The sequence below is a fragment of the Pangasianodon hypophthalmus genome, chromosome 27, assembly GCF_027358585.1.
Source record: "Pangasianodon hypophthalmus isolate fPanHyp1 chromosome 27, fPanHyp1.pri, whole genome shotgun sequence".
NCBI lineage: Eukaryota > Metazoa > Chordata > Actinopteri > Siluriformes > Pangasiidae > Pangasianodon > Pangasianodon hypophthalmus.
The window spans coordinates 6157635-6183544 of NC_069736.1; the positions used below are offsets into that span (position 1 = coordinate 6157635).

General features: G+C 36.2%; 1 protein-coding gene across 1 annotated transcript in view; it reads left to right on the forward strand.

The window, feature by feature from the left end:
• The window catches only part of LOC113531397 (sodium/potassium/calcium exchanger 3), a 53114-nt gene extending 28440 nt beyond the window's left edge, over positions 1-24674 (forward strand). Inside the window, exons 7-17 of the mRNA XM_026922138.3 lie at positions 1047-1121; positions 1363-1388; positions 1702-1755; positions 3322-3464; positions 10118-10287; positions 11443-11647; positions 11765-11931; positions 12516-12630; positions 13359-13471; positions 20587-20652; positions 20980-24674. Of these exons, the coding sequence (XP_026777939.3) occupies positions 1047-1121; positions 1363-1388; positions 1702-1755; positions 3322-3464; positions 10118-10287; positions 11443-11647; positions 11765-11931; positions 12516-12630; positions 13359-13471; positions 20587-20652; positions 20980-21090 (1245 nt within the window). The 3' untranslated portion in view covers positions 21091-24674. The remainder of the gene's footprint in view (positions 1-1046; positions 1122-1362; positions 1389-1701; positions 1756-3321; positions 3465-10117; positions 10288-11442; positions 11648-11764; positions 11932-12515; positions 12631-13358; positions 13472-20586; positions 20653-20979) is intronic.
• Positions 24675-25910: the final 1236 nt, after the last annotated feature.

Here is a 25910-nt window from a genome sequence, read left to right on the forward strand (position 1 = left end):
TATTCACAAAAAAAATGCTCCAATACCACGTGATACTACGTGATGTAAGGCTAGTGTACATTGCCACACTAATCACACTAATAGATGACACTAAACTACTACGCCTGGACGTATTTCACGATTATTGATAGCAATCAAAGCAAAGCAGGCAGCAACCTGTGCTCTGTGAAAATATCAGGATGAGGAACTACAGCATCTTCCGACAAAATATATGTTGTTTAAACAGCATCTTTATTTGAGAGTGTGTGAGTGGCTGAACAACATCAGTGTTTGTGGCCATTAGAACTGAGTGTGAGATGCCATGAATTGTGTGCACTCAAAGGTATTCATGAGCACGGAGCATTGAAGCGTGCAGAGAAATTGTCACATAAGAGAGAGCAGTTCTCTTCTGCGAGCACTGAACACTGAGGCACGGACGCTTCCTTTCCCCTCGCTCGCCAGGGTCAACGATTCACTCATGGCACCTTGTGGTCATTGTTAATGACTGTGCTCGCTGAGTGTGTTTAACATAGTGTGTTTAGATTCTCTATTAAAGTTTTGACAGTTTAAATGGCACAACATAAAACTAAGCATAAGACGTTCATTGCTAGCGACAAACAGGAACAGCCAACATAAACAGAGCTAAACAAAATGTTCCATGATGCACCTGAATGCTTTATACTATGTAAATTATTTCAGTATCAGTACCAACAAAAGTGTACACGGTCTAAAAATGGTTATTGCAGTATTATGTGCAGTATAACACATGGAGCGGACTGCAAATTGCTTAAAATCTGCTTAAAATCAGCTTATAAATCCAAGTTTTTCTGCAGATTGCAGATAAATATCACTGTGTTTTATTATTTATGTTGTTAGCAGGAAGCCAGCGACATGGCGACATGGAAAAAATCAGTTTTTTTCTCTCTTTGTGCTAAGATTTTCTTGTTAGCAGTGTTAGCACGTCTGCATTAGTATGTATCAGCTGTCCTCTGTCTGAAACATGAGTGACTGTGAGTCAGCGTTATTGTGTGTGATCAGTAATGTGGATCTCGGTCTCTCGCTCACAGACGGTGGCTCTTACCTGGTGGTCTCTGTTCCGAGACTCACTCTACTACATCCTCTCAGTTCTGGCTTTGATCTTGGTGAGTTTGTGTGTGTGTATGTGTGTGTGTGTGTGTGTGTGTGTGTGAGTGAGAGAGAGGGAGAGAGATAAATGTCCCTACGTTTAAGCTGAACACAGGTAAAGCCAGTCAAATGTTAGATTATCCCATGAATAAACTACTGAATAAACTGATGAAATTCTGATTTGATATACTGTACAATAACTGATGCTCGCTGTCATTAATTCGCTGCATTTATTCATTTCCTGAACTGCTCCTCTAGGTCATCTATGATGAGAGGGTTGTGTGGTGAGTCTAATTACAGCCCTTCATTACTTTTACATATGAATGAATGCATCAAACAGGCTTATTACCCCTGCGCTTTGCTTACACAGAACAGCCTTCGCAATGAAATCAGTCACAATCTCAAGCTTATTAAAAGGGGAGAACGAACAATCAGCGAACATTATTTCCTCCTTTAAAACAGCAAGTGCAGTCATTGAGCATCACTGTGGATATTTCACACAGCATTTATCACGCTTTGGTCCAAACGAACAAATTCCAAATGGAGCATGTATCTGGCACTGAGCTCTATTTATCTGTCTTGTGTACACTCTTCCAGGTGGGAGTCCATGCTCCTGATCTCCATGTACGGAGTTTACATTCTCATCATGAAGTGAGTGAATGCAGTCATGTGGAGTTGAGTGCAAAAGTTTGCATACCCTTAGGACACAATGAAGAAAACAAATTTATACCAAGACATTTATACCCTGATTTACTAAGTAAGGAATAAAACACGACAGGGCGTAGTGTTACGGTGTGATACGCCTCCTCACAAAAAACTTCACATCATCAACAATTACACACAATTCTTTTAATCTGTTTATGCGCAACATCCACATTACAAATCCTTGTGTAAGGTGTTACTACAGAAACAATAACGCATTCGAGAGAGCACATTGATATAAACTTGTGATTTACCTTGCAGCTGGAGCTACTGAAAATTAATCAACACCTGCTGACCAATCAGATTTGAGAAGTCAGCAGTTGTATAAGACCCCAATGAGCAATGCATAAAAGTTTCACTCAAATAGTGAGTGTGTTGCAGGTAATTTAAAAAAAGTATAATTGGAAGAATTATATCATGTGCAACATCGGGGAAGGAAACAGTGTGTAAATGAGATTTTCGTGTGTGATAAATGTTTCCAGTAGCTCCTGCAAGTTCTTATAACAAAGAAACTCCCAAAAGAATAAAACAAAAACGCAATATAACACCAGACAAAGCAGTGAGACGAGTCCAAAAACTGTTCAAAATATGATATAAGTAAATGAATAAAAGACTGTAGACATTAGTGTGTTATATTCTGATTATTTTTACTAAGGCATAATTTAGATTAACTTCTTACTAATTTAGTATAGTATGTATTTTTGTCTTCAGCCAGTGGAATCAGGTTACTGCAAATTTAATACATGCCCTCTGTATGTCTTAATTTGTGACATAATTGCCATTCTTAAGGTGACTTTAAGGTGGTAAATTATAGGTACAGAATGAATCTATTTGCCCAGATAAGGCCCTGCATTTTGTACTTTTAGGGAGAAACTACCCAAATTACATATTCATTAAGGCAAACGTGCAAAACTGGACAGCACATGCCATGCTGATCATGTGAAAGACACAATCCTATGTAGACCCTGTAAATAAGACTGTAGATTTTTTTAACAAGCAGGCACATGTTTTCACAAGTGAAATCTTTAGTAACTCAAGGTGAATTAAGATAATGAGTTCCCTTATTGTTACTATGATACACAAATAGTGTCTTAAGATATTAAAAAACAAAATATCAGTTTAATGGTTTGTATCTTCGTTTCTAAATGTAAAATAATTACTCTCTAATAACTTCTAAACCCAAGAGGGTCTTTCTGACTCCTTGGTTTTGGTTCTTTTAAAACTTTTTTTTATGTTGAATCTGATGTTGCCTTGTTGGAGGAAACATCCACATTTTAGTTTTAGGTTCCTGGAATTGTATTTTTTGAAGATAATTGAGGTACATTTACATTTTCAACAGCCAGAAACCATGGGATGCAAACTTTTGCACTCATCTGTACTAGAATTTTGTCATTTTTGTATACATTGAATAGTTACAGTATTGAAAGCATGTTGCACTAGTAGATCTTTTAGATCTTTTAGAGAACACAGCTTGTTGTTGCTGTGTGTGTGCTCATGTTGCTTTCCCATGTGCAGGTTTAACAGTCAGATTGCGAGCTTCGTGGAGCACCATTGCGGTGGTCCAGGCCGGTGCTGCCTGCGAGGAGAAGCCCCTCGAATCGACGACACTGTGGAGGATGGAGCCAACTGCAATACCTCCATGGTGCTTCTAAGAAAAGGTCTAATCATTTTTTACACCTCCAATTTTTCTTATTGATGATAAAGAGTTAACTGCAGCCTCCTGCCTTTTTCAGTACTGTTTGGAGACAAGAAAAGGAAAAAGTTTAATTTATGAAATCCATTTGTAGTGGGCTTTAAACCCTTGTGTTACACAGAATAATAAGAAGCAATCAATCTCTGAAATAATAGTTTACAAAATGTGAACTTGTCCAGTAAAATGGTATTCTTGACTATTTAGTTTTTCTGTTCTTTAAAAGAGTTTACAAAAATATTTTGAAATAGTATTTTGATTAGCTCACTTTTTTTTACTGGGGAGCTCGTGCTGTTCTGGACAGGGGCGCCACGCTGCTGCTGCTGCTGCATCTCTTCTTTTCCTAATTTAGTGCGAGTCAGTGTGTGTTTATGCTGTTGCATCAGTCTGTTCATATGTTTTGTGTCTGTGTGTGTGTTTGGTGCTGTCAGCACTTGGTCAGTGTTTTTGGTAACAGTCACATCATTATCTGTGATGATCTCTGTGTGTTTGGGGAGGACAGTGTGGGGAGCCCTGGTAGCCTGACATTTGTCAGTGTATTTTAAAACACAAACTTATACAAACTACAAATTTAAAAGTACGAAAATTTCTTGGCTCCAGGTATAAAGGTCATACATACTCCGGTTTTAGAACAGTACATCTGTGATGGTACTGGACTGTTCTTAGGTCAGTGTAGAGTAATATACTATAGCTAAATACAGTTATACTGTATCTCAATACTGTTCTCATATCAGCGTAGATTAGTATATCTTAGTACTGTTCTCAGTTCAGCGTAGATTAGTATATCTTAGTACTGTTCTCAGATCAGCGTAGATTAGTATATCTTAGTACTGTTCTTAGATCAGTGTAGAATAATATATTTCGGTACTGAACTCAGGTTAGTGTGGATTAATATATCTCAGTAATGTTCTCCAGATCATATTTTAATTTTATTATTAATGTTGTGTTGCATTATTATTGTTTTATTATTATTTTATCCATCTTTTCCATTGTGAACCACTTTGAGCTCCATTTTATGTATAAAAGGTGCTATATAAACAAAGTTGTTGTCATAATTATTATTATTACTATTATTATTATTGGTAGTAGTAGTAGTAGTAGTATTGTTATGTAGAATCTCATTACTGTTCTCAGGCCGGTGTAGAATAATATATCTTGATACTGTTCTCAGGTCAGTGTGGATTAATGTATCTCAGTACTGTTCTCAGGTCAGTGTGGATTAATATATCTCAGTACTGTATTAGGTCAGTGTAGGTTAATATATCTCAGTACTGTATTAGGTCAGTGTAGGTTAATATATCTCAGTACTGTATTAGGTCAGTGTAGGTTAATATGTCTCAGGACCGTTCTCAGGTCACTGTAGCTTTTTATGCTCTGTACTGTTTTTCGGTCAGTGTAGGTTAATACATCAGGATTCTTCTCAGGTCATTGTGGATGAATATATGTTGGTACTGTTCTCAGGTCAGTGTAGAATAATATACGTTGGTACGGGTCTCAGATCAGTGTAGGTTAATATATCTCAGTACTGTCCTCAGGTCAGTGTAGGTTAATATATCTCAGTACTGTTCTCAGGTCAGTGTAGGTTAATATATCTCAGGACTGTTCTCAGGTCAGTGTAGGTTAATATATCTCTGTACTGTCCTCAGGTAAGTGTGGGTTAATATATCTCAGTACTGTTCTCAGGTCAGTGTAGGTTAATATATCTCAGTACTGTTCTCAGGTCAGTGTAGGTTAATATATCTCAGTACTGTTCTCAGGTCAGTGTAGGTTAATATATCTCAGTACTGTTCTCAGGTCAGTGTAGGTTAATATATCTCAGTACTGTTCTCAGGTCAGTGTAGGTTAATATATCTCAGTACTGTTCTCAGGTCAGTGTAGGTTAATATATCTCTGTACTGTCCTCAGGTAAGTGTGGGTTAATATATCTCAGTACTGTTCTCAGGTCAGTGTAGGTTAATATATCTCTGTACTGTCCTCAGGTAAGTGTAGGTTAATATATCTCAGTACTGTTCTCAGGTCAGTGTAGGTTAATATATGTTGGTACAGGTCTCAGGTCAGTGTAGGTTAATATATGTTGGTACGGGTCTCAGATCAGTGTAGGTTAATATATCTCAGTACTGTTCTCAGGTCAGTGTAGGTTAATATATCTCAGTACTGTTCTCAGGTCAGTGTAGGTTAATATATCTCAGTACTGTTCTCAGGTCAGTGTAGGTTAATATATCTCAGTACTGTTCTCAGGTCAGTGTAGGTTAATATATCTCAGTACTGTTCTCAGGTCAGTGTAGGTTAATATATCTCAGTACTGTTCTCAGGTCAGTGTAGGTTAATATATCTCTGTACTGTCCTCAGGTCAGTGTAGGTTAATATATGTTGGTACGGGTCTCAGGTCAGTGTAGGTTAATATATGTTGGTACGGGTCTCAGATCAGTGTAGGTTAATATATCTCAGTACTGTTCTCAGGTCAGTGTAGGTTAATATATCTCAGTACTGTTCTCAGGTCAGTGTAGGTTAATATATGTTGGTACGGGTCTCAGATCAGTGTAGGTTAATATATCTCAGTACTGTTCTCAGATCAGTGTAGGTTAATATATCTCAGTACTGTTCTCAGGTCAGTGTAGGTTAATATATCTCAGTACTGTTCTCAGGTCAGTGTAGGTTAATATATCTCAGTACTGTTCTCAGGTCAGTGTAGGTTAATATATCTCTGTACTGTTCTCAGGTCAGTGTAGGTTAATATATCTCTGTACTGTCCTCAGGTCAGTGTAGGTTAATATATGTTGGTACGGGTCTCAGATCAGTGTAGGTTAATATATCTCAGTACTGTTCTCAGGTCAGTGTAGGTTAATATATCTCAGTACTGTTCTCAGATCAGTGTAGGTTAATATATGTTGGTACGGGTCTCAGGTCAGTGTAGGTTAATATATCTCAGTACTGTTCTCAGGTCAGTGTAGGTTAATATATCTCAGTACTGTTCTCAGGTCAGTGTAGGTTAATATATCTCAGTACTGTTCTCAGGTCAGTGTAGGTTAATATATCTCTGTACTGTTCTCAGGTCAGTGTAGGTTAATATATCTCTGTACTGTTCTCAGGTCAGTGTAGGTAAATATATCTTGGTACGGGTCTCAGGTCAGTGTAGGTTAATATATCTCAGTACTGTATTAGGTCAGTGTAGGTTAATATATCTCAGTACTGTATTAGGTCAGTGTAGGTTAATATGTCTCAGGACCGTTCTCAGGTCACTGTAGCTTTTTATGCTCTGTACTGTTTTTCGGTCAGTGTAGGTTAATACATCAGGATTCTTCTCAGGTCATTGTGGATGAATATATGTTGGTACTGTTCTCAGGTCAGTGTAGAATAATATACGTTGGTACGGGTCTCAGATCAGTGTAGGTTAATATATCTCAGTACTGTCCTCAGGTCAGTGTAGGTTAATATATCTCAGTACTGTTCTCAGGTCAGTGTAGGTTAATATATCTCAGGACTGTTCTCAGGTCAGTGTAGGTTAATATATCTCTGTACTGTCCTCAGGTAAGTGTGGGTTAATATATCTCAGTACTGTTCTCAGGTCAGTGTAGGTTAATATATCTCAGTACTGTTCTCAGGTCAGTGTAGGTTAATATATCTCAGTACTGTTCTCAGGTCAGTGTAGGTTAATATATCTCAGTACTGTTCTCAGGTCAGTGTAGGTTAATATATCTCAGTACTGTTCTCAGGTCAGTGTAGGTTAATATATCTCAGTACTGTTCTCAGGTCAGTGTAGGTTAATATATCTCTGTACTGTCCTCAAGTCAGTGTAGGTTAATATATGTTGGTACGGGTCTCAGATCAGTGTAGGTTAATATATCTCAGTACTGTTCTCAGGTCAGTGTAGGTTAATATATCTCAGTACTGTTCTCAGGTCAGTGTAGGTTAATATATGTTGGTACGGGTCTCAGATCAGTGTAGGTTAATATATCTCAGTACTGTTCTCAGGTCAGTGTAGGTTAATATATCTCAGTACTGTTCTCAGGTCAGTGTAGGTTAATATATCTCAGTACTGTTCTCAGGTCAGTGTAGGTTAATATATCTCAGTACTGTTCTCAGGTCAGTGTAGGTTAATATATCTCAGTACTGTTCTCAGGTCAGTGTAGGTTAATATATCTCTGTACTGTTCTCAGGTCAGTGTAGGTTAATATATCTCTGTACTGTTCTCAGGTCAGTGTAGGTAAATATATCTTGGTACGGGTCTCAGGTCAGTGTAGGTTAATATATCTCAGTACTGTATTAGGTCAGTGTAGGTTAATATGTCTCAGTACTGTATTAGGTCAGTGTAGGTTAATATATCTCAGTACTGTATTAGGTCAGTGTAGGTTAATATATCTCAGTACTGTATTAGGTCAGTGTAGGTTAATATGTCTCAGGACTGTTCTCAGGTCACTGTAGCTTTTTATGCTCTGTACTGTTTTTCGGTCAGTGTAGGTTAATACATCAGGATTCTTCTCAGGTCATTGTGGATGAATATATGTTGGTACTGTTCTCAGGTCAGTGTAGAATAATATACGTTGGTACGGGTCTCAGATCAGTGTAGGTTAATATATCTCAGTACTGTCCTCAGGTCAGTGTAGGTTAATATATCTCAGTACTGTTCTCAGGTCAGTGTAGGTTAATATATCTCAGGACTGTTCTCAGGTCAGTGTAGGTTAATATATCTCTGTACTGTCCTCAGGTAAGTGTGGGTTAATATATCTCAGTACTGTTCTCAGGTCAGTGTAGGTTAATATATCTCAGTACTGTTCTCAGGTCAGTGTAGGTTAATATATCTCAGTACTGTTCTCAGGTCAGTGTAGGTTAATATATCTCAGTACTGTTCTCAGGTCAGTGTAGGTTAATATATCTCAGTACTGTTCTCAGGTCAGTGTAGGTTAATATATCTCAGTACTGTTCTCAGGTCAGTGTAGGTTAATATATCTCTGTACTGTCCTCAAGTCAGTGTAGGTTAATATATGTTGGTACGGGTCTCAGATCAGTGTAGGTTAATATATCTCAGTACTGTTCTCAGGTCAGTGTAGGTTAATATATCTCAGTACTGTTCTCAGGTCAGTGTAGGTTAATATATGTTGGTACGGGTCTCAGATCAGTGTAGGTTAATATATCTCAGTACTGTTCTCAGGTCAGTGTAGGTTAATATATCTCAGTACTGTTCTCAGGTCAGTGTAGGTTAATATATCTCAGTACTGTTCTCAGGTCAGTGTAGGTTAATATATCTCAGTACTGTTCTCAGGTCAGTGTAGGTTAATATATCTCAGTACTGTTCTCAGGTCAGTGTAGGTTAATATATCTCTGTACTGTTCTCAGGTCAGTGTAGGTTAATATATCTCTGTACTGTTCTCAGGTCAGTGTAGGTAAATATATCTTGGTACGGGTCTCAGGTCAGTGTAGGTTAATATATCTCAGTACTGTATTAGGTCAGTGTAGGTTAATATATCTCAGTACTGTATTAGGTCAGTGTAGGTTAATATGTCTCAGTACTGTATTAGGTCAGTGTAGGTTAATATATCTCAGTACTGTATTAGGTCAGTGTAGGTTAATATATCTCAGTACTGTATTAGGTCAGTGTAGGTTAATATGTCTCAGGACTGTTCTCAGGTCACTGTAGCTTTTTATGCTCTGTACTGTTTTTCGGTCAGTGTAGGTTAATACATCAGGATTCTTCTCAGGTCATTGTGGATGAATATATGTTGGTACTGTTCTCAGGTCAGTGTAGAATAATATACGTTGGTACGGGTCTCAGATCAGTGTAGGTTAATATATCTCAGTACTGTCCTCAGGTCAGTGTAGGTTAATTTATCTCAGTACTGTTCTCAGGTCAGTGTAGGTTAATATATCTCAGGACTGTTCTCAGGTCAGTGTAGGTTAATATATCTCTGTACTGTCCTCAGGTAAGTGTGGGTTAATATATCTCAGTACTGTTCTCAGGTCAGTGTAGGTTAATATATCTCAGTACTGTTCTCAGGTCAGTGTAGGTTAATATATCTCAGTACTGTTCTCAGGTCAGTGTAGGTTAATATATCTCAGTACTGTTCTCAGGTCAGTGTAGGTTAATATATCTCAGTACTGTTCTCAGGTCAGTGTAGGTTAATATATCTCAGTACTGTTCTCAGGTCAGTGTAGGTTAATATATCTCAGTACTGTTCTCAGGTCAGTGTAGGTTAATATATCTCAGTACTGTTCTCAGATCAGTGTAGGTTAATATATCTCTGTACTGTCCTCAGGTAAGTGTGGGTTAATATATCTCAGTACTGTTCTCAGGTCAGTGTAGGTTAATATATCTCTGTACTGTCCTCAGGTAAGTGTAGGTTAATATATCTCAGTACTGTTCTCAGGTCAGTGTAGGTTAATATATGTTGGTACAGGTCTCAGGTCAGTGTAGGTTAATATATGTTGGTACGGGTCTCAGATCAGTGTAGGTTAATATATCTCAGTACTGTTCTCAGGTCAGTGTAGGTTAATATATCTCAGTACTGTTCTCAGGTCAGTGTAGGTTAATATATCTCAGTACTGTTCTCAGGTCAGTGTAGGTTAATATATGTTGGTACGGGTCTCAGATCAGTGTAGGTTAATATATCTCAGTACTGTTCTCAGGTCAGCCTGGCGCAGCACAGCAGGAATCTCCAGTAGTGATGGTGGATGAGCTGCTGATCCTCAGGCCTCACCAGCTCTCTTTCCCAGAGGCGGGGCTACGCATCATGATCACGCCCCATTTCTCACCTCGCACTCGTCTCAGCATGGCCGGCCGCGTACTCATCAGCGAAGTGAGATACACTACACACCATCAGTATACACTACACACCATCACACACTCAGCATTCAGATATCACTGATATCTACAGGTCATTTTCTGATTGACGTGTTGTGGTTTACATAGCGTGGCACAGCCAGCAGGAGAACAGTCTGGGATGTTTCTACTAGTTTCCAACTGGAAGAAACAATAAGAAACACTTTTTCACAGCTGTTTAAAATAAATAAAAGTGATACTGGTGGAAAACAGAGAAGTTTTCATAGTTTTAGGTTGCTGTCTGAAATATGTATGTATTGTATATACAGAGACCCCCCTCCTCCCCACCACCCCCAAATCACACCAGATGAAAATCATTAAAAATGGTGTTGCATTGATTGATATGCATTGTTTTTATAAAGTACTGGGGACTCAATAGCAATCCTCTTAATAAATCTGTTTTGAAATATATATCAAATTTATTATCTTCATGTCTCTGCAGTGTTCGTTTCTTTTATTTAATTTATAGTAAAACCTCTGCAAAATATATTTTTAAATGTACAAAGGATCTCATCTTCATGTTTAAGACAGACTTTATTCACTGACTGTTACAAAGCTCTGAAATCGGATACTCCTTCCATAAATGTTAAATAAACATCTCACAGAAATCTTCACCATATCAAAGATTATATGTTTTTCTTCAATTTATTTATTATTAGGCTTAAATTACATGCAACATGTAAGTCCCTGTGAATGGGTTCTTAGTACAGAAACATTAATGAGTGTATTAATATAACCCGTGATTTGAATTACAGCCGACATTACAGTCAGAGCTGCTGTTATAGAAAAATAAACAAAACAAACATCTGACCAATCAGAATTGAGAATTCAATTCTATGGTATAAAGAGCAATACCTTTAATACAATCATTTTATCAAGACTTTTCTACGATCTTTCTGGTTTAAAAAAGGGCTGAAAATTTTTTATAAGGATTTTTAAGAAAATTTCTGTTTACCGGTCCCTAGTCCTTAACGTTAATGTTGGAAAATATTTTAATATAAATATATATGATATACATACATCTGTAGTAACTAGCATGGAAAATAATGAAAATAATACAATATCACTGAGACAACCTATCACCCTATTACTGATGTTAAAAGTTATAGAAACGGTTGACTCTGTTTTTCAGAGACAGAGGCTGATAAGGGAATCAGGGCAGAGGGGAAGCCCAGTGAAGACATTTGGCTCGGGAGGGATTGAGAACGGAGGGAGTGTGGAGAGACCCCTTCAGGATGGAGAGAGGATAGACATAGATGGAGCTGTGAAAGCAGATAACCCTCAGCCTGAGGAAGAGGAGGATGGGGATGAAATCTTCAGACCTCTCCGTCTGCCAGGTTATCCCAAACCTCCTGCTAGTCATTATGGATCTAATAGATAGTCCTAATTTGTATCTTTATATCGGAAGTAGTAAATGAATAATCATTTACATATCATGACTGTGTGTTCGCCAGATGGTTGTGCAGCCCGTGTTAAGTGGGTAGTATCATGGCCACTGGGTGTGCTGCTGTACTACACCGTGCCCAACTGCATTCTGCCCCGCTGGCATCGCTGGTTCATGGTCACCTTCATCACCTCCACGCTCTGGATTGCCATCTTCTCCTACCTGATGGTGTGGATGGTAAGAGAACCCAAATTGCTGTGGTATCATCAAAATATCAAAGGTGCCAATGTTGCAGGCAGGAAGAGAGAAAAACAGAATGTTGGTAGACAAGATGGCTCATTTTGGATATGTGTCAAGCAACAGTAAGAAAACAGTGAGGCAAAAGTCTGGTGTGACTGCTACTTAATAGTAAGCAGCTTCTCCATTTGTTTATTAATTTTTTTACTGACTAAAGAAATCACAGTCCTGCCTTCTTGGTTTCTATTGGCTCTCGAGACAGAGGCTCGTAAATCCACAGGTCCTTTCCCCTTCAGTGAATTCTGCCTGAAATTTATTTACTGCTGGTTTATCCGAAAAAGCAGTAAAGTGTAGTCTTCAAGAGGCTCTGATATCGCCGTAGCAAGGGACCAAAAATCATAAATGCTAAACTCTAGATGTTGCTACCTCTGTCATATCAGTGCGAATATAAAAACAGATGCAAGGCATGCTGACAAGCCATCTTGGATTATAGTTATTGTTTATGATTTATAGCATTTTTCACAGAAAAATTCAGTAAAGCTTAATGATATTAAACACTATTATGTAAATATTTGTCTCTTCAGGTCACCATTATCAGCTACACGCTGGACATCCCGGATTATATCATGGGCATCACGTTCTTGGCAGCGGGCACCAGTGTGCCGGATTGCATGGCTAGCCTGATCGTAGCTCGCCAAGGTACGTGATAACTATGACTCTAATTCTTGTATTCTTCTCGTTCTAGAAGTAGGTGTAGCGTTACAGATACTTATTCCCTTAAACATCTTTAGTTTCATTAGTCATTATTGTTTAGTTACTGGTATAAATTAAATGTCTTTAACCGCACTGATTCACTGACTGATGATTACGCTTACAGAACAGTATATACAACAGTAATTATTTATTGTAGTTACATGTCTTTATATTCACGTGAGATGGAGAGGCAGAACTGCTATTTGTGCTAGTTTATTCTGCACACTGTGGGTCTCCCCACCATGGTGTAATCAGTTACAGCACAGTGATTGTGACTCTAAAATGATAATAGTGTGACCAGTAATAGGCACTCTGCTACACTCCACAATCAGCTCTTTTATTATGCAAAGAAGACAATGAGACTTTAATAGTTCCAGTTTGTTCATATCAGTAAGGTCTGCATATGGATGAACCTTAAGTACAATTTTTGGGCCAAAAAGCCTTTTTTTCTCTCATTTTTTGCTACCTAAACCTACCGTAATAATCTCGTAGCTTGTCTAAACAGATCAAAAAAGTTCAGCTAAGACCAAAAGGAGCAGAATCTGAGTATTATATAATACAGGCTCCTGTGTAAATATAGTATAAAATCAAGGAAGCATGACAGGCTCACAGATGAATAAAAATAGAAAGTAATAGAATATTTCTTCCTTTGTGTGTGTGTGTGTGTGTTTCAGGTATGGGAGACATGGCGGTGTCTAACTCAATAGGCAGTAATATATTTGACATCTTGCTTGGTTTGGGCTTCCCATGGGTGCTCAGAACGCTTGTGGTCGAACATGGATCATCGGTGAGCACTCTTTCACTGTTTAAGAGCTGGGACATACTTGTGAGATGGTTAAACAGCTACAGATCCAATTCTAGGTGGAAGGATATAAAAAATCATGTTACAAGTATATTCTGGACACTGTATATTTAATTTTAAAAAAAGGGCTGTTATTCCTGTGCTGCTCTTGCAGTGTGCATATGCATATCCCCTTAACCCAAAAACACTTACAAATAAGTTTGCACGAAAGTATGCAAAATAAATATACTAGTAAAATCCATTATGTTTTTCTTTCAAATGATCTGGCCCATGGCTGTAAGTCTCTGGGGTTAAATTAAGATTTAGGACATGGTCTAGCTTTCCTTCTTTCATGGCTGGAAACAGCATAGGGAACAAAGCACTGAAAATATGTACAAATGCTAAATAATACGTATGCTAGATAATATAAAATTTAAAAAAAAGTTGAACACAAAATAATTATGGATACTTAAAAAAAATTAGATGCATACTTAAAAAATAAGTATGCATACTAAAAGTTTAAGTATGCATACTAGAAAAATAAGTGCATACTTAGAAATCAAGTATGCATGCTAGAATTTTTTTAATAAATGCACATCTAAACACTGATATGATGGAAATTTGGCTAAAATGATATTTCAGGACACGTGTTTCTGTTCTAAGGCTGTCCTCTACCATTACGTAACCATTATGTGGCATGTTATCAGTGTTATGTATATAGGGTTAAAATGATATGTATAGTATGCTAGATAATATACATATTTATAAAAAGTTGATCACAAAATAATTATGGATACTTAAAAAAATAGATGCATACTTGATTTTTAAGTATGCATACTAAAATTTTAAGTATGCATACTTAAAAATCAAGTATGCATACTAGAAAAATAAGTATGCATACTTAAAAATCAAGTATGCATACTAGAATTTTAAGTATGCATGCAAAAAATTTTAAGTCTGCACACTTTTTTTAAGTTTTCACGAAAATATGCAAATTAAACACACTCGCAGAATCCTTTTTTTATTTTTTTAAAGATCTAACCTATGGCTGTTTATCTCTGGGGTTAAATTAAAATTTACGACATGGTCTAGCTTTCCTTCTTAATGCACATAAATGCACATCTAAACACTGATATCATGGAAATTTATAATAATATTTCAGTACACGTGTTTCTGTTCTAAGGATGTTCTCCAAAAACTAATATTGGGTATTTCATTGTTCAACAACAGCAATAGATTTGTCCTGGTCAGAGTTATGGTAGTCTCACAAGTCAGACCATTACGTAACCATTATGTGGCATGTTATCAAGGGGTGGAAGAAAACTGGGGAACCTCTAGGAAACCCACACAGGCCCAGGAGGAATCTAGAAACTCTAGGAAAGAAAGCAGAGCTGAGGCGTGAACCAGCATCCCTTGGAATATGCAGCAACAACACGACTCACAACGCCAACTTAAAGTCAAAGTCAACTTTATTGTCAATTCTGCTATATGTACAGGACACACAGAGGATTGAAATTTCGTTTCCCTCAGACCCATGGTGTGAGAAACCAACATAACAAGACAAGTAATTAAAAAAGTAAAGTAAAATAAAATAAAATAAAATAAAATACAGTATGTACACTATAGACATTCACGGCACATGTGAGTGTGTAGATATTTACATTTTAGTGCAAAACAAGAGAGAGCAGCATTTGTGGAAGTGGACCTGGTTACATTGTAGTGCAACAGAGAGAGCAGCAGTAGTAAAAGTGGCTTGTGCATTTGTGTGATTTCCACACATTTCCACATTTCCACACATTTCCATACATTTCCATACATTTCCACATTTCCACACATTTCCATTTGCTGACTCAAATTAAAGCTTCCTAACTTATCCAATGGATTAATTAACTAAGCAGGGTTTACCTGATCTACTAACACATAGACGTCTTTAAGCATAGAAATATGAAAGTACAAAGCACTGAAAATATGTACAAATACTAAATAATATGTTAGATAATATACATATTTAAAAAAAGTTGATCACAAAATAATTATGGATACTTAAAAAAAGATGCATACTTAAAAATCAAGTATGCATACTAGAAAAATAAGTATGCATACTTAAAAATCAAGTATGCATACTAGAATTTTAAGTATGCATGCAAAATATTTTAAGTCTGCACACTTAAAAAAAAGTTTGCACAAAAATATGCAAATTAAACATACTCGCAGAATCCATTATGTTTTTTTTTTTTTTTTGTAGATCTGACCTATGTCTGTTTATCTCTGGCGTTAAATTAAGATTTACGATATGGTCTAGCGTTCCTTCTTTCATGGCTGGCAACAACATCGGGGACAGTACTGTTCACTGCATGTTTTAATAAATGCACATCTAAACACTGATATCATGGAAATTTGGTTAAAATGATATTCAGTACACGTGTTTCTGTTCTAAGGATGTTCTCCAAAAACTAGTATTGGGTATTTCATTGGTCAACAACAGCAACAGATTTGTCCTGGTCAGAGTTGTGGTAGTCTCACAAGTCAGACCATTACGTAACCATTATGTGGCATGTTATCAGTGTTATGTATATAGGGTTAAAATGATATGTATAGTATGCTAGATAATATGCATATTTATAAAAAGTTGATCACAAAATAATTATGGATACTTAAAAAAAAATAGATGCATACTTAAAAAATAAGTATGCATACTAAAATTTTAAGTATGCATACTTAAAAATCAAGTATGCATACTAGAAAAATAAGTATGCATACTTAAAAATCAAGTATGCATACTAGAATTTTAAGTATGCATGCAAAAAATTTTAAGTCTGCACATTTAAAAAAAAGTTTTCATGAAAATATGCAAATTAAACACACTCGCAGAATTTTTCTTTTTTTTTTTTTTAAAGATCTAACCTATGGCTGTTTATCTCTGGGGTTAAATTAAAATTTACGACATGGTCTAGCTTTCCTTCTTAATGCACATAAATGCACATCTAAACACTGATATCATGGAAATTTATAATAATATTTCAGTACACGTGTTTCTGTTCTAAGGATGTTCTCCAAAAACTAATATTGGGTATTTCATTGGTCAACAACAGCAATAGATCTGTCCTGGTCAGTGTTATGGTAGTCTCACAAGTCAGACCATTACGTAACCATTATGTGGCATGTTATCAAGGGGTGGAAGAAAACTGGGGAACCTCTAGGAAACCCACACAGGCCCAGGAGGAATCTAGAAACTCTAGGAAAGAAAGCAGAGCTGAGGCGTGAACCAGCATCCCTTGGAATATGCAGCAACAACACGACTCACAACGCCAACTTAAAGTCAAAGTCAACTTTATTGTCAATTCTGCTATATGTACAGGACACACAGAGGATTGAAATTTCGTTTCCCTCAGACCCATGGTGTGAGAAACCAACATAACAAGACAAGTAATTAAAAAAGTAAAGTAAAATAAAATAAAATAAAATAAAATACAGTATGTACACTATAGACATTCACGGCACATGTGAGTGTGTAGATATTTACATTTTAGTGCAAAACAAGAGAGAGCAGCATTTGTGGAAGTGGACCTGGTTACATTGTAGTGCAACAGAGAGAGCAGCAGTAGTAAAAGTGGCTTGTGCATTTGTGTGATTTCCACACATTTCCACATTTCCACACATTTCCATACATTTCCATACATTTCCACATTTCCATACATTTCCATACATTTCCACATTTCCACACATTTCCACACATTTCCACATTTCCACATTTCCACACATTTCCACACATTTCCATACATTTCCACATTTCCACACATTTGCTGACTCAAATTAAAGCTTCCTAACTTATCCAATGGATTAATTAACTAAGCAGGGTTTACCTGATCTACTAACACATAGACGTCTTTAAGCATAGAAATATGAAAGTACAAAGCACTGAAAATATGTACAAATACTAAATAATATGTTAGATAATATACATATTTAAAAAAGTTGATCACAAAATAATTATGGATACTTAAAAAAAATAGATGCATACTTAAAAAATAAGTATGCATACTAAAATTTTAAGTATGCATACTTAAAAATCAAGTATGCATACTTAAAAATCAAGTATGCATACTAGAATTTTAAGTATGCATGCAAAATATTTTAAGTCTGCACACTTAAAAAAAAGTTTGCACAAAAATATGCAAATTAAACATACTCGCAGAATCCATTATGTTTTTTTTTTTTTTTTGTAGATCTGACCTATGTCTGTTTATCTCTGGGGTTAAATTAAGATTTACGATATGGTCTAGCTTTCCTTCTTTCATGGCTGGCAATAACATCGGGGACAGTACTGTTCACTGCATGTTTTAATAAATGCACATCTAAACACTGATATCATGGAAATTTGGTTAAAGTGATATTTCAGGACATGTGTTTCTGTTCTAAGGCTGTCCTCCAAAAACTAGTGTTGGGTATTTATATACATTTATATATATTTTTAACTAGTATTGGGGAACCTCTCGGAAACCCACACAGGCCCAGGAGGGATCTACAATTTTAAGTATGTATTTTTAAGTATATATTTGGCATTATAGGGTTAAAATGATATTCAGTACACGTGTTTCTGTTCTAAGGATGTTCTCCAAAAACTAGTATTGGGTATTTCATTGGTCAACAACAGCAACAGATTTGTCCTGGTCAGAGTTGTGGTAGTCTCACAAGTCAGACCATTACGTAACCATTATGTGGCATGTTATCAAGGGGTGGAAGAAAACTGGGGAACCTCTAGGAAACCCACACAGGCCCAGGAGGAATCTAGAAACTCTAGGAAAGAAAGCAGAGCTGAGGCGTGAACCAGCATCCCTTGGAATATGCAGCAACAACACGACTCACAACGCCAACTTAAAGTCAAAGTCAACTTTATTGTCAATTCTGCTATATGTACAGGACACACAGAGGATTGAAATTTCGTTTCCCTCAGACCCATGGTGTGAGAAACCAACATAACAAGACAAGTAATTAAAAAAGTAAAATAAAATACAATAAAATAAAATAAAATACAGTATGTACACTATAGACATTCACGGCACATGTGAGTGTGTAGATATTTACATTTTAGTGCAAAACAAGAGAGAGCAGCATTTGTGGAAGTGGACCTGGTTACATTGTAGTGCAACAGAGAGAGCAGCAGTAGTAAAAGTGGCTTGTGCATTTGTGTGATTTCCACACATTTCCACATTTCCACACATTTCCACATTTCCACACATTTCCACATTTCCATTTGCTTACTCAAATTAAAGCTTCCTAACTTATCCAATGGATTAATTAACTAAGCAGGGTTTACTTGATCTACTAACACATAGACGTCTTTAAGCATAGAAATATGAAAGTACAAAGCACTGAAAATATGTACAAATACTAAATAATAAGTATGTTAGATAATATGCATATTTAAAAAAAGTTGATCACAAAATAATTATTGATACTTAAAAAAAGATGCATACTTAAAAAATAAGTATGCATACTAAAAAGTTAAGTATGCATACTTAAAAATCAAGTATGCATACTAGAAAATCAAGTATGCATACTAGAATTTTAAGTATGCATGCAAAAATTTTAAGCCTGCACACTTAAAAAAGAAAAAAGTTTGCACAAAAATATGCAAATTAAACACACTCGCAAAATCCTTTTTTTTTTTTTTTTAAAGATCTGACCTATGTCTGTTTATCTCTGGGGTTAAATTAAGATTTAGGACATGGTCTAGCTTTCCTTCTTTCATGGCTGGCAATAACATAAGGGACAGTAAAACCAGCTAAAACCTGTTCGTTGTCTCAGTTTTACTTCTGCTTCATAAATCTTACACACGTGCTGGATAATAGAGTCAAAAAGGTTTGTGTAAATGTTTGCATAAGCCAAACTAAGCCAACTAAAATTTTCTTTAGGATTTCTTTAGGAAATCCTGATTTTCTTCATACTCGCATGCGTGTGTTGATCACCCGTAAAGTGCAAAGCGCGTTCCCGACACAGCTCATTTGCGTTTAGTGACACCCATAAAACTCCATAAAAGGTCAAGCAGCTGGGAGTGTGAAATGAGCATTGAAAGTAAAAAAGTACAAAAGTAAAAAAGGCAGAAGTGGAAGACATTTTGACTCACTTCTAAGCCAATAAAAATATTTTGCAGTGTAACAGCACCAGAAAAAAATACAGAAATGTTGAATTAGGTTTGATTTAAGTGAGGAGACATTTAAACTCTACCCGAGTGATCATGGACACCAAGCACGTCACACAGTCCCGTGTGGGAAGTGCTGCACAGCGTTAAAAGAAGATGTCGTAGCAAACAAAACCAATTTACAACCCAACTTTCACCCTCTGAAAAATTCATACCTGTCTTTAAACATCTTTTACGTCATGAGTGTGACCTTAATCTTCCGTCAGCTGAGGCGTTTGTTTATGGCTTGCAGTTACGCGCAGACAGACGTGGCTCGTCCATGTTTATACGGCGGCTTTTGTCCTGTTATAATTGAATGAATATTTGTCTGATATTTGTCTTAATTTATGGATTTGTGTTGGCTTGATTTCCCTGTCCTAGTGAACTAGCATGATGATGTGTTTTTGATAGAGACACAGAAATCACTTTTAGAAATCACTCAGGGTAAGGGCTAAATGCTGCAAATATAATAAACATAAGCTATTTAAACTTGATAGTATACTCCATATATAATAGTGCAGTAATCCATGTAAATTATATGATTTGAAGTGGAACAAGTTGAAATCTTCTTATGAGTAAATTTACACACACTGAGGAGCATGAGTAGGATATGAATGTTTTTTCCAAAATTTCAGGATTTTCACGAATACCAAATTTCTTGTGTAAATGCTCGTATGAACGATTTATGAATAAATCTGTCGGTATCCAGCTTGATAAGTGAGGTTTAATGGACTGTCTTTAATTAACCAGAGTGTTTGTAATTCATTACTAATGTGTTTTATTTATTATATTTATTTAAAAGCTATTCATAGCATTGACTGTATGCTACTGCTCTTATGAAGGGGAAAAATCCACAGCCAGGAAGTTCTTAAGATGAAGAAACCCATGTAGGCTTTAGATTGATATTTTTCTTACACTGTATTTTTCCATGTATTGCCAGGTGTTCATCAACAATAAAGGTCTGGTGTACTCAGTTATCCTGCTACTAGCATCCGTCTTCCTCACTGTGAGTAACACTTAGTCTTAGGCTGACATACATACACCCTAGTTTTAATGTCTTTTCACTGAGTTCTGTATTGATGAAATTAAATGGTATTGGGGCAAAATAATGCAACACATAACTAACCTTAACTTTACCTGACTAAAAGTACATTTTTTAGGTCTTTCAATTATGTATTTTGTTGTACTTATTGTCTGAGGACTATCCAAATGTCCACAGAACCTCCAAAAAAAAAAAGCACGTACTTCAAATATATTAAAATATCCTTTTTTGGGTCTTTTGAAAATAATTTTTAATCCAAGTGTTTTGTTGTTTGCTTTCTCATGCATCCAGGTGCTGAGTGTTCACCTGAACGGCTGGAAGCTGGACCGGCGTTTGGGTTTGTGCCTCATGCTGCTTTACTCAATCTTCCTCCTCTGCTCCATCCTCTTCGGGCAGCTTTAAAAAAAAAAAATCCTATCCATCCTGACTTACATCCACAAGTCCACCAGTCAAACCAGTTTAGTTCTCGTTTTGAGTTTGATTCATTCACACTGGACATGGTGTTAACCTGAGCTGAATCTCAGGCCAAGCAGAGACAGTGGAGGAAACTAAAGAGGGACAGATGGACTAATAGCTCAGAATGAAAGATTCTGAAGCCGCCTCTGTCCGGACGACTAATGCAGTTACACTGTACATGTACAGCTTTGTTTTTCAGTTCACACACTGAATCATTTCAAAGAGAGTGCCACTTCATCCATAAAAGCACCGCTGCCTACTCCTGAGTAGATAAAACAGCAGTAAAGGTGATCATATATCGTTCTGAGTTCAAAGTTGTAGCATTGCTCCTAAAACGTCCATCTTCTTCATTGTGGCTGCGTGTTTAGGAACATGTCAGTATGAAACAAATCAGCCTGGATGAACAATTGCCTCAGAATCACAACACATTTATATTCACTTTTATTCCTTCGGAAGATGCTTTATCCAAAGTGGCATACAAGTGAGACAAAATCCAAGCACAGACTCCGATCCAAGCACAACTGAACAGTCGAAGGATCTGAGATTTGAACTCACAACATTGTAGGACACAACTTTAACCACAGATATGAAACCAGTAGTATGAGACCTGAAAACATGATGAGGAGCCAGTTGCACCAGCTGAACGCAAGTTCGATCGGAAGTGACGGTGTAAAGAACTAGCACGGTTCAGAATTTTGCAAAACAGAGACTGAGTATATCATACCTCAAAGTGCGTAAAACTATCATAGATGAAATGTTTTGTGATGTATACACCATAACCAGCCAATCAGAAACATGATTTGACGTTAACAGGAAACACTACATCCACAACCCACATGGGTATAGAAACAGGGAAGTGGTTAATATCTGTCTATATCGGTTTGATGCCATGTTCATTTACACGCTCTGATACCAACATCTCGTGCCACGTTGTCCTAGTGCGTGTTCCCTCACTAATAAACAGCGATCTGGACGTTTTTCACAGAGTAATGATGACAATCAAAGCAAACTGCAAACTGTGCTCTGCAAAAATATCAAAAGGAGGACTTACAGGATCTTCCTACAATACAAGTAACCTGATTAATCATCTTCAACATAAAACTCAAGGAGTACGAGGAGATCATTACTAGCAGCGAACACTAGCTAGGAAAGAAAAATGTCTACTGACAATGCTAGGTGAGTGAAAATACCCAGCTCTTACCCAGTATGTTGTTCTTGACAGTCAGCCACTATATGCCACGAAATGGAAGAAAAATGTAGGCAAACGTACCAATGCACTTTTTTCCGAAAAATAGAATAAAGTCCTCTCTTCACTGCAACCCAGCTCAAGCCAAGGTAACTAATGTAGCTAGCTAATTCATCAGCACTTCATTGGAAATCAACTAGCTAATGTTATAAAGAACAAACATAGTAGCCTAAGTGTGTGAACATTGGGGAAACATAAACAAAGCTAAATAAAATGTTCCAATACATGATTAAGTAACTTACTCATTTCGACGATTAAGTAACTTACTCATTTCGTTATCAGTTTTGGTATTGTTTAATATCAAAAAACATATACAAAATCAATGATATAATAAAGTTGTAGTTTTATTTATGGCAAATGTTGCATATACTAGGGGTGGGTGTAGGTTTTAAGTCATAAAGTTCAAGGAACAAAAACTGAAAATGAATGAAATTTTTCACTTAACTGAAAACAACAAATTGCTAAACTAGTCAATAACGTTTTTTTTTTTTTTTTTCCATTGGAGTGTGATTTCAGGAAAGTATAGCCTAACTCTAAATGTTTTCCCAATAGACCAAAATTCTTAAAGTACTTTTCCTTAAGTATTTTTCCTACAATGCTAATAAAAGAATTTAAAAAATGCATTATTCTGTTCTGGTTAAATGCATTATTTGGTTTTATTTATGTTCTAGGCTTCCTATAAACAGAGTAGGTTATCATACATAAATAGTGTTACTTACCATTCTTTTATTTCCTTCTAACTGGTTTCCAACTAATATCATAATATAAAATACTTTTATATTTTATTTTATATCATTTCTGTTCCAAACAAACCAAAACGAGATCCCGGCTTGGTAAAACTGTTCATTTTTTATTTCGTCACTTAGTTAGTAAACTCAAAGATGCTGACATTAACATTCAGACTTGGCTACGATCGCTCTTACTTCAGCTGGTGCAACCGGATGCAGGTGTTTACTGTATAAATGAAGAGAAGTGGTTTCAGGTCTTTTGCAGAAGTTCACCTTTTGTGTGCTGTGATTTTTTTTTTTCTCCCAGTAATAACTCTGCGTGTTGAATCATGCATGCACCTGTCAGGTAGGAACAGCTCGTTCAGCTCCGATTTCTCACCTCTAACGTTACAATTAGTTCGACTTGTGTTTGTATACTGTATGTAATCTTGTGTTCGTAAAGTAACTGTTTTGCACTGACTGTAGCAATACTTCAGAACTGTGGACAAGGACGTCCCTGTGTGTTTCAGATTTTATTAGAGTAACTAGACCTACAGAGATTTACTAGTAGCATTTCCTGCACACAAAGAGGCTCATTGTTTTTTCTTCACAGCTTTGAAACAGATTTTTAGGAAACATGACGTGAACTCTTTGGATTTTTAGCATTTCTAGAATAGCACTGTTACTATTTAAGTTTTTGCAGTGAGCGTCACGATGTTTGATAAAAGTTTGTACGGGTTTTGTTATCCTGGTTGTGTATGTTTAGGTACGATCAATGTTTATATTACTGAGATCTTGAAATATATATAAGTGTGTACAGCATTATTAGCATTAAAAGTATAAAAAGTCTTCTTTATTGTGGCTGAATGTTTACTAAAAAAAATTGACATAGTTTTATAAAGAACAGATGTCAGAACCTAGATTTGTGATGTTTTTAATATTTATAAAGACTGAAGAAAACAGTATAAAGTATATTGATATAGTGTGACTTATGTTTAGGGCATGTTTTTAAACCTGTGTTTGATGGACTGCGTCCTTCCAAATATCTTACAGTAGGATATGAGTTGTCAATTAGTCAGATTATTGATTATCCCCTTATTTGTCAGAATGTTTTCCGTAAGAATTAGATGTCTTAGTTGATGTATATATTTATTTACAAATTATTTGTCTTGTTTCTTGATTATGGATTGTATTTAAAAAAAAAAAAATCCCTAATATATATTACGTCACTCATGTTACTGAACATTTTCCACTGTATTGTCACTTTTACCCTCACATGAGGACTGTACCATTTGGTTTATTTCAAGCACACTAGTATTTAGAAAAGTTACGTTTGTTCACTCCCAACCTTGTGTTCATTTTTTTATTTTTTGTGCTCATCTGTGAGAAGTTCCTCATCGTCACCGGCTTTAATGAAGGCTTCAAAGCTCCTCAAAGGAACGGTTTCATAAATTTCACTCATGAAAATCATGACACCACAAAAGAAAGGGAACTGTATCATGTAGACTCAAATAAAGTAACTATTAGAAACCTTTGTATGTTGTTGAGTGCAATAAACAAACCAATGTGCAATAAGATTAGAAGCGCTTGTATATTTCTCTCCAAGATTAAACACACGAAATTAGCTTTATGGTCTTGAAATACACACCAGAGAACTTCAGCAGTGCTCACTAAGTGCAGCTCACTGGCTCCCTCTGCTGTTCACTCCACCAGCTATGAGGCTGGGCTCACACTTCAGGCAAGATTCCTCAAATCCAGTCATTTTCCTCATGTGAGACACAGATCTGACTTTTTCATGACAATGTGAACAACAATAATCGAGTTTCAATTCTGATTTGTGCTTTTTTCATATGTGGTGCGGAAATCTGCTACAGATCTGACATGTGACAATGAAACCTAACTCAGTACAGGGTGCACTTAAAAATACATTACAAATTTCTGGCCACAGCTGACTAACCATCAGGGATATATGAAGACAACCAACCACTCACTAAAGCTCTACTTTTATTTTGTCCTGACCTGATCAGAGGGGCGGGGCTTCTGTTCAGTAAAAAGGGCAAGTTCACTGATAAAAGACCTTTTACACCCAAAACACAATGCTGTTCATGTGGAACTAAAACTATGTAAAAAGTTGTCATGAATATGGCGTGACCAAAGTGCTAAAAATAAAGTTTTATCTTGAAACAATCAATGAAATATATAATCTTACTCCATCATTATTATTTCAAAATAAAACTATGAATATAATTACTTCTGTATTTATTTATTATTTTCTGAGCATTTTATTCTCTATAAAGAATAAATATTTTCCAATTATTTTAACAGACTTGATACCTGGTAAAGCATCGCTTTTGCCATAGTATCGTACAATATCAAACATCGTGATAAGTGGTATAGGTATCGAAGTCATCATCTGGTATTGTGACAACACCTACCACTAACTAAAATAAAATACATTTTACAACTTTCGTTTCTATGACGTGTTTTATGACAGTCTCATGTTACATGAACATGTTTTATGCAATGGGACAGCATTTGTTTGTGTGCTTATAAAAATATAACATATGCTTTTTAATAATTAGAATAGGTAAAAAAAAATTGTTTATATCCCACAAAAGCCCCACGTGTCAGCCTTTTTACAGGCATCTCTGATGATTACAATTTTGTTAATAAACAGTAATAAACTTGAGTACTTCTCCCACAACTACACCCACTAATTTTAATTTTTATTGTTTAAAATGCTAGAAATGATACAAATAAGATGAAAAGGAGGTGATATTTATATTTGCTGATATTAGCATTTTATGTGGCTT